General features: G+C 36.0%; 1 protein-coding gene across 5 annotated transcripts; it reads right to left on the bottom strand.

The window, feature by feature from the left end:
* Window positions 1–243: 243 nt before the first annotated feature.
* Window positions 244–10,029, bottom strand: LOC144958857 (uncharacterized). 5 transcript variants are annotated; one of them, XM_078891106.1, is made up of 2 exons: window positions 9,761–10,029; window positions 244–4,292 (listed from the first exon to the last, which is right to left on the bottom strand). In XM_078891106.1, exon 2 carries the CDS (start codon window positions 4,273–4,275, stop codon window positions 3,094–3,096), a length of 1,182 nt encoding a protein of 393 aa, XP_078747232.1. In that variant the 5' UTR covers window positions 4,276–4,292; window positions 9,761–10,029; the 3' UTR covers window positions 244–3,093. The 5 variants fall into 5 exon arrangements, with proteins under 5 accessions (XP_078747232.1, XP_078747237.1, XP_078747233.1 ...); XM_078891111.1 differs by having other exon boundaries at window positions 9,812–9,916; XM_078891107.1 differs by having other exon boundaries at window positions 2,172–4,370; window positions 9,773–9,979.
* Between the last annotated feature and the right edge of the window lie 498 nt (window positions 10,030–10,527).

Genomic DNA, 10,527 nt, shown 5'->3' with positions numbered 1-10,527 from the left:
AAAGAAATTGCCATGTATTTATTTATTTTAAAAACTTGAGGTTTTATATGCTATAGCGTAATATCTACTTAACATACTCAACGCGCTTTAGAAAGGGTCTCTGACCAGGAGCAGCACGTATCATGTATGTCATTGATTTTATGATATTGAAATATAAAGATATTTTCAACCACAATCGGACTAATGATATTACAAAATGTCCCCACAAAAGTATAGCTGTAAATTATTAAACGAGTCTCCTGATTTAATTAAATTATAACTTTATTTTAAAAATTAAAGGAAATGTCAAAAATAAAACGAAAGGTTTGACAACCAAAACGTACCATTCAATAACAAGTACAGACAATACAATACATACAAACAAATCTTGTCTTGTTGTCGTCTCGGGTTTGCTCCTCTGTAATCTCGTAAACCGTTGCTCTGTTCCGATCAAGGCGCAACAATAATTGAAAACAGCCGTGCTTATCAAATTTGTTGTACGTAGATGACTTTGCACTATCCTTTTGGATCTAGAGAGAGATTTGACCGACTCAATTGTTAACGGGCACCTTTTTATTATCACCCTCTTTTATGGAGATGTGATATTACGACATACGTCGCTTTTTAATTCGTCACCGGACCGACCAGCTTTTGATTTTTTATAACACAGTATTTGGTCTCCTGTGTTATATTTGGTTTATTCTGAACCGGCCAGTACAACACAGTTTAGGCCTTCTCTGTATTATACTTTATTGGGATATATAGTAACAGATTTGCCTTCTATGTACTATGATATTATTGATCTATTTTATTATATTTTTGATCAGACTGATATAACATAAATTTGCTTTCTTTTGCAATGTTTTTGGTCACCCGTTTACGGACTTACACAGTGCAGTAACCTGCACTATGCCTTGCTATTTTACGGCCCCGAACGTATTTCACACAATCAACCCTGCATTGTGCGAAGAATAGCAAATGACGTTTTGCGGTCTGCCATGGGGTTATATACTATAACCATGCGTTGGAGTAGTATTACAATATATGACGATTTGCGATGAGGCGTTGTATCCAACAACAATAAATAGTAGTCATAGCAACACAAAGCTGTTTTAAAAAATAATTACTCATGGTCGCCGAAAGCTAATATTCCATTGAGACTTAAGCTTGTTCTATAGTAACGTGACAATGTAGAACGAGACATGACGCCTGTTAGGCGACAATGCAACTGAAGAGTGGTTTTCAAAAACTCCCAACTCCGTTTTTCCCATTTTGAGATATTGAGGATTATTTCCCTAAAACTTCTCATTCGGTCTATTATTTTATCATATTTAAACGTAAAATTCACACAAATCTAGGGGAACTCTTGTGGCATTTGATGCTAAAAGATAAAGTTTACGTTTCAATTTTTCTCATGGATGGAAAATCTCAAAAAATAGAAAAATCGACTTAACGAGTTTTGGAAAACCAGCCTTCAATTGTTTTCCGACAAAGACAGCGCTTTTTACGGCCAGATACTCATTTTACACCCGAGTACTGTGAGAGAATGTGAGTAAAGAGCCTTTCCAGGGACTCAACTATGCGCCGAGTAGGCTCGATCCCAGGACTTTCCGGTCCGAACGCGAGTATCATACCACAAGACCACAGAGCCCCTCCTATGATAATTTACTCTATCCAGAAATGCCGGTAGGCCTGTATCGAAAATGAAGTCTACCCCTCCCTGTATGGTTTAACTATCTCCTTACCAACTATAGGAAATTCGTCACATTCAACCAACTTTTTTTTAAAAATTCAAATATCATGAAATTTAAAGAAAATGAACAGTGTGTTGTTGGAGCATGTTTTGCTACAGGAATTAAGTATCGCAAGAATTTTACTGCTATTATGTTAGAGTGGTAAAAAATCTATTTTGTGTTAGTTGAGTGTGAAGTTTTGCGGAAAAGCTCGAAAATGGCTGGTAAGGAGAGGGTTAATTTGTACCTTTAAATAAGGCTGTATCTAGCTAGGTGCACATTTTGATTGGCAAAGGTTTGAAAACCGGACGCAAGAATGGGCGAGCTTGTTTTAACATTGTCGTAAAAGACAATCTTTTGGGTTGGTACAAGAGTATTTCCATGGTAACAATGAACCCATAACAATGTCGGTTATCAGACCTGCCAATAAGTACACGTTGAGCAGCATCAATAATACGCTTTTAGTGCAAAAGGGCGTTTTTTTTTCTTCTGATTTTCAACGCTTTGTTAGAACATCGTTAATTTTTCATCACAATGTAAATTGTTGTATGTTACACCAGAGCTGTATAGATCGAACAAAGAAGACGTCACTCAGGGCTTTGTTATTGTTTTTTGCCATCCACGTTTATGAGTATTTCTCACTAAACTGTAATAACCAAACTATATAGCTAGAATGATGTTGACGTCAATCGGGATTTTGTTCTTGTTTGTTGCCATCTGCGTTTATGAGTAATTTTCACTACACTGCATTAGCCAGACTATAAACGTTTAAGGTTGCACACAGTTTTGAGTGTTGGTCCGTTATACTTCCGGATGGCAATGTTGTGAGCTTCTTAGCCGCAAGTGCATACTGTCTATAGAGATAGAATCGACTAATTCCATTTAAATCTGGTGTTATTCAAAGAACAACATAAAGACAATATTTAATCTTGTTAGTACGATTTTTTAAGTAGTTCACTAGATATTTTACACATAACAGTGAGATCCGTTCGCATTGTTGTTGTCCAAATCTAATTAACCAGTAGATTTTTGACCAATCGAAACATGGAATTTGTGACACAGCTTCACACGTGCTCGGACAAACATAGTTGGTTGTTTATAAACAATAATCTGATTGAAATCGACCTCTCTTTGATTATAGTTATATTGTTTTTCTATCGCCAGATTGGGTGACTAGTTATCACACGATTTTCTCGATCATATTATAAACGTTTAAGTTTACACATCGTTTTCTGTGTTGGTTCTATTGATCAATCAGTAGAACTGTGGGTATTTTATTTACCATCGATAGTAAATCAGGTGTAGTTTTCTATGTTTACCAACCACTGCCATTGTTGACATTATGACGACTGTCCGAGAGGCGTGGTTATCTAGGTGTCTATTACTTCCCTCTATTACAAAAACGACCAAATTCCGTCCTGAATTTCGTGCTCATTGTGTAGTAAATAAAAATATTACAACAGGAATTAACCAGTTCAAAAAATTTGGTAATATGAAATTCAATACCAGACTTTCCATATTCCCTCATCCAAGCATGTTTCCTGAAATAGGGTCTCAGTATTTTTATGATATAGTCAATAACCGTTGGACAATAGCAAACGAGAAAAAGAATGCACAGAAATATCATCATTTTTATGAGTTTCATCTCTTTGGGCGTGGAGTCATTTTTGGTAGTGTTCTTAGATCGTTCTGGAATGTTTCTCGCTTCCTTGTTATCGATAGTTTCGTGCATAACTGTATCGTTGGATTTTTCCTTCGTCAATGAAGGTGCCGCTTTAGATTTCCTGAATCGACGAGACATGTTGACTTTGAGGATGATGATGATGTTAAAAGCCAAGACGGAGAAGACAGATGTGAAACGAAGTACAATATCGTTTACGTTACTTGCCAACAAGAATAGCGACCTACCAATGAGTCTACTTCCGGTAATCATAATACTATCACCAACCCGTACCAACTTTTTGTTAAAGTTTTGAGGGGCGTACATAACAAAACATACAACAAATACACAAGCAATAACGAAATACGACCGTTTAGGTGTGAAAATCAGTTTTACCTTGAATGGAAATGTTACACTGATCATACGTTCAAACGATAGATATGCAGTTATGAAACACGTGATCTGTTTGAACATTGGAACAGGCAGGGCTATGGCGCGGTGTAGACTGTAATATGTCAAGTTTTGAGGTGAAGGAGGGCCCAAAAGTTGCAGTCCTCTGGGTAATTTGAGCAAGGCTTCTCCAAAACTCAATAAGGAACATGAAAAATCAGAGGCTGCCATTCCGACCAGACTAGGCGTGCAGCTATCCGACAGAAGACCTTGACGGTAGAAGATGATAATGTTGATGACGTTGGTGATGACACCAAATCCAGATATTAAAATGGTGAAAGGAACCGAAACCAGGAACACAACTATGATTTGTTCTGTGAGAGAGTCAAATGAAATAGGTGGAGGAGGCGGTGGTGGAGGAGGTGGAGGAGGTAAGAAAGGAAGAACAACTCCTTGTCCATTGCCGGTGAGTGAAATCGTCGTCATCAAGTCGCTTGTGTTGAAAACATCCATTTTGAGTTTTATAAACTCTGTATGAAAGCGACATTGAATATTAGTATTAGATTAATATAATATCGGGAAAAGTTTAGACGTCTGCAGCAGCCAGACTATAAATAATACAAGTATGAAATTTTACCACAATCAGACACATCATGACGTGTGACGTTGAAAGTAGAAAGAATGGCGAAGTGATAAGAATAAGCAGAGGGGTGTCGATAGATTGTGTGAGTGGCTGTGTATGTTTTCACGCATTTAGATACACCTGCAGTGTAGATAGATACACAAGATAAACACTTACGTAACTGCCAATGTCATAGTGGTCAAAATTACAGGGCGTTTAAAAAAACAAAACAAAACAAAACAAAAAACAAAAACAAACCCTTTCGTTAATTTATTTGTTTTTACGTTGGATGAGTGAAATTAGTTTGAGAAAACCGTGTTCGAGAAAAACATTTAGTTCGAGGAAGGAATGGAATGACAATATAGAATAATAAGGAAAAAAATCGGGACATTCGAATGAGTTCGAGAAAACCGTGTGTTCGAGGAAACCGTGTTTGAGGCAACTGTGCTGGAGTTACTTTGGTATAACCGGCATAATTTCTAAACCAATAATCCATTTACAAAATTAAACTTGGCAAGGAAAAACTTAATGTTTCGTTTCAAACATTTTTAATTTCTATTTCGTACAGAAATAGCGTCGTAAAAATGCCCAGTTTTTTTCTCGCACCCTATACTTATCTATCGAGACCATAACATTGCAGAGTGCTAATTTGTCAGAGCGGAATGATCTTTGTTTCGTACTTGAACGGTGTCAAGTTCGACTCCCCGCTGCGCCATGTGACGGTAAGCAAATAGCTTCGCCCTAGCTCGCATTGTAGCGCTTCACTGCGGCTGACGCCTGGATTATTCGCACTATCTTTATAGTGCGGCTATGTGGTCTTGTGGTATGACACTCGCTTTCGGATCGGAAGGTCATGGATTCGAGCCTTGCTCGGCGCGTAAAATGAGTACTTGGCCGTTAACAGCGTTGTCTTTGTCGGGGAAAAAAAATGAAATATCGCCAAACAGACGTCATGTCTCGTTCTACATGTTTCGTGTTGCTGTTGGAAAAGGACCCCTTTTAAAGAGCTTTGAGCACGTTTAGTGGATATTGCCCTATATAAATGCTCTATTTTTAAATGCTCTATCTATTATTCAAATTATCATTTCGAATAGACCCTAAAGGCAAATTTCTCCTTCGGGGTGAATAAAGGAAATTATATATATATATATATATATAAGTATTATTCAAATCTAATGACTGACTCGAGACAAAGTGAAGTGGCTAATCTGGTAAACCCAATAACTATTAGCCTCTCTTGGGGCATAGGCTACGTATGTCAAAGACAATACTTCTCCAACCATAGACATGCACACGATTTCTTTTTTAATCCCCCAAAATTTCAGCTTTTTTTAAAGGGCAATATCCACTCAATGTGCTAAAAGCGCTTTACAAGGAGTCCCGAGCCAACATCAAAACTTAACATGTAGGACCTGTGAGACGATATTATGATTTTTTTTTCGGCAGATGCAAAGCTGTTAACGACCAGGTATATACCTGGGTACGATGAGATAATGCAAATAAAGATTCTTTTCCTATGGCTCAACTATGTGCCGCTCAATCGGGACTCGAACCCGGTACATTTCGATCCGAAGGGGAGTCTTAAACCAAAATAGCATATAGCCACACATGTATGTAAAGCATTGCCATATATTCTATGCTCAATGGGTTACACACTACTTCATTTTATTCCCTATATTTTACATAGAAACAAAGTTCTTATGTATACAATTCAAGTACCTGATAGGCGCCTTCTTGTACGAAAATAAATCAATCATCACTTTCTATAGCTAAGTCCTACATTTCTCACCCAGGTCAAGTGGGAGAATATAAGTAAAAACGTGAAAATGAGATGATATTCACCCATCTGTAAAATGAAATTTTCGGCTTTGAAAAAAGTCGGCGGCTCATAATTAACCAGACAATTTTTGACAAATCAAAACACAGGATTTGTGCCACATCATTCAGCCTGCTTAGACATACGTAGTTGGTTGTTATCAAACAATAAGGTTATTAAATGGGCATGATCTATATTAACTTTCCATGTGCTCGAGGTCATTGGTCACATTGCAAAATGTGCTCAAAGTGACCCACTTAGTGAAAAGTGTTCCCAGCTTTTTTAATATCTAACATCACGATTGGTCACTTGATTCAGCTTGACACATGGGTGTGTTTATAACATTTGTAAACAAAGCAGCGTGTTTACATTTGTTAAAAAGTATCCAATCGTTGGACGGCAACAAATCATGTGATTGATGACCTGCTTTTACGAAAACATGAGTATAGATCGCTCCCATTCAACATCAATCAGCTCTTTGTTATTGTTTAACTCACTAAAGCCTAACACCGACTATATCCGTAGTTTACCAGGATTACTTTTACCCCATACCTATTTATTATTACATTTTCTGAGACAAATTATAGGCGTGGTTTCAAAGTTAAATGTTTTTCGTTTATAATTGTTAGTGGTAGTTGAATAAAACTATCTATGTACATGATCATTTTTAATACACTTTTCCAATTTTGAAAAGTAGCAAAAATGTCTAGGATTGAGTGAGTTAAAAACTTCCAGTTGGATTTTCTCAATCAGTCTAAAAACGCTAAAGTTTAAACATTATCTATATTTCTGTGTAGGTTCTATTGATCAGGTGGTGGAATAGTGGGTATTTTACTTTCATAGATACCGTCAATGGTAATAACTGTGTAGTTTGCTAATGTTCACCAATCACTGCCATTGTTTACATTCAGACGATAATAATAATAATGATGATGATGATGATAATAATAATAATAATAATAATAATAATAACAATAATAATAATATATAATAATAATAATAATAATAATTAATAATATAATAATAATAATAATAATAATAATAATAATAATAATAAAAAATAATAATAATAATAATAATAATAATATGATGATGATGATGATGATGATATATAATAATAATAATAATAATAATAATAATAATAATAATAATAATAATAATAATAATAATAATAATAATAATAATAATAATAATAATAATAATAATAATAATAATAATAATAATAATAATAATAAATAATAATAATAATAATGAAGCATTAATAAAACGTACACTTCCACTCAAAGGTGCTCTGGGCGCTATACAAAAACAAACAAACAACAAAAAAAAAAAAACCCCAAACAAACAAAAAAAAAACAAAACAGTTCCAATTTATAGTTAATTAATGCACAAATTAAATCATACACAACGAACTAAAAGGCACGGGGGAAAAGTTCTGTCTTCAGATTCATTTTAAAAATTTCAAATGAAGGGCTGAATCTAGTTTTAAAACTTCTTCTATTCCATAACCGAGGAGCATTGATACAGAAAGAGTTACTGTTAAATTTATGTGATAAAATTGTCTTACGTTAAGCAATAAAGAGTCGGCAGCTTTCAATGATCGCACTGGTTTATAAGGAGAAGTCATAGAAAAAACAAGATGTCAGTCCCGATAAAACCATATTTGTGACCCTTCGCCTCAAAACGGTACTAAGGCGGGATGGTTAAGTTGTTGAAAATTGAATTTATAGTCAGAAATGTCAGACTTGCGTTGAGTTTATATGATTTATTGAGGAAAATGGATGCCACATTTTAAGTTGCTAATGCCAACAATTTGTATTTGTGACCAGTTTTAACATCAAATTAGGCTTTTAAGCATCTGGTTCGTTCCGACATAATACCGTTTTGAGACGATGGATGACATTTTTGACTAGTCATCTCAATTGTTGGGATAAACGTGATGTTTATAATTTGAATTCCAAGCTTAGCTTTTAGAGTCTGTTTTAGAATACATACATTTATTGAAGTGGGAAATTGATACTTAATCTGTCAAAAAAAAAAAAAATTTTCTTAGTTCTTATCTTATTGCGTTTAAAATGAATTTTCTTCACAAAGTTCATTCCGAGATAAAGACATTGTCGGGAGGTATTAAAATAAAATACTCCCTTTATGCACCCCCATGGGGATATTTGTCTGTAGGGGAACACTGGAATAACCCAGGCGTCAGCCGCAGTGCAGCGCCGCAAAATGAGATAGGGCGAGGTGACTTGCTCAAGGCCACACAGCGCGGCGGCTGATAGAAGTCTGTACCTACTTTCGGGTACGAAGCAAAGACCATATCGCTGAGCCACGCTGTCCCCAGTAATAGAATCTTTAGTATACTAATATGACAACAACAAAGTAAAGATAGGATTTTGGAATTTGGCAGAGGCAAAGAAAGTTAGTGGGTTATGAGAAGAAAAAACAAGTGGAATTGAACTGGGCATGTCTTGAAGACAGGGGGAAAAGAACGATTTTGTATTGGACTCCGGAGCGAAAGAGAGGAAAAGGAAGGCCCCAAAAACAACATGACACGACAATACGTTGGAAAAGGAGTGGGAATGAATTGGAGATGCATGCCACCCCCGGCAGAGGGCCAGGACTTTAGCCAATATTTTTTTTTTTAATTGAGCTTTTATATAGTGCAATATCCACTAAATGTGCTCAAAGCGCTTTACAAGGGGCCCCTGGCCAACAGCAACATTTAACATTTAGGACGGGACATGAAGCCTGTTAGGCGATGATATAATTTGTTCGGACAGAGACTACGCTGTCAACGGCCAGGTACTCATTTTACACCAGAGTGCGGTGAGAGAATGTGAGTAAAGAGCCTTCTCCAAGGACTCAGCTGTGCGCCGAGCGAGGCTCAAACCCAGGACCTTCCGATCCGAAAGCGAGTGTCATACCACTAGACCACATAGCTAAGAGTCGGATGAAATGGAAGATATACATTTTCAGGTGGCTCTGAGAGATTTCTAAGTTTAACCCTCTCCCTGCCAACTATTTTCAGAATTTGACCCTAAACTTCATACTCGCCCAACACAAAAATAGATTTTTTTCAAACGGATTAGCAACGAGTATATTCTATATATATTTGTTTGACAAAAATGAACTCTGCAACACAGTGTCGAGTTTTTTTTATAGCTATAACTAAAACAAATTGAAATCACATTGAGATAATTGTTGGCTGCATCGTAACTAACGTGACGATTTTCCTATGGGTGGTAAGGAGAGGGTTAACCCTTTCCTTACCACCTATAGGAAAATCGTCACATTCGTTACGATACAATCAGCATTTTTCTCATTCTGATTTCTGTTGTTTATTACAATGTTTCAAGGCATTTATTTATTCTAGTCATGAGAACTTAACACTGTGCTGTACAGCTTGTTTAGCTGAACAAGATATAGTCTAGCATGTACTTATTCCTTTTGATTTTCGTTTTTTTTTTTCTCCATAAAATCATTTTTATGGTCGGTAATGAGAGGGTTAAGGTAAGGACGCGGTTGTTGTCAACTATGAGAAGTCAAATTATATTTCATACATATTATGCTACTTTAATTCTCAATTTTTAGCAGAGCAGATAGATGTTGACACTCATAATCTAGCTCCCTCGCTAACAATCTGTCTATCTGTCATTATATTCTTGACATTTTGCACATATTATGAATTATAACAAGTCTCTTGTAACACCAGTTCTAGGATAGTTTATGTAATAGCAGCATAAATAAACGAATCTTAAATTCTATATCACGTAAGCAACAAAGAAAAAAAACCCGCCAATCAGAGAGATAATTTCTTATAATCTCAATTGAAATAAATGAAAAACGATATAAAGATATCCATTTCTTTAGTACGATTAAAACGAGTCGTCTTAACTGTAATTATACTATTGGCGAAATTATACCGTCAATTCCTATAATTGCTGAAGGAATCTATCGTCCCCCCCCCCCCCCCACACACACCCAACACAAACACGCACAATTTCCACATGTTATTATAGATTGGTAACACAATTAAATAAGTTCCCAGGATTAACCAGTTAACTGCCGTACTCTGGAAAAACACGTATTTAAAATTTGGCCAGAAAAAGTCGTTCTTCCAATATATCGATCAATTTAAATGGCACGTGTCTTGTGCGAAATCTCTCAAACCTAGGACCTCGCAGTCTTGAATCCAGTCCCAGGTTTGATAGTTTTTGTTTTTTCTAAGATGAGGGTCATTTAAATCGATCGATATTTGAAGGATGATTTTTCTGGCCAAATTTTTAAATACGATTTTTTTCCCCCGGAGTAGGACAGTTAAATTGCT

The sequence above is a fragment of the Berghia stephanieae genome, chromosome 13 (assembly GCF_034508935.2).
Source record: "Berghia stephanieae isolate SIO BIC M18660-M18661 chromosome 13, UCSD_Bste_1.3, whole genome shotgun sequence".
NCBI classification, from domain to species: domain Eukaryota; kingdom Metazoa; phylum Mollusca; class Gastropoda; order Nudibranchia; family Aeolidiidae; genus Berghia; species Berghia stephanieae.
This window is presented reverse-complemented; position numbering and strand designations above follow the sequence as displayed.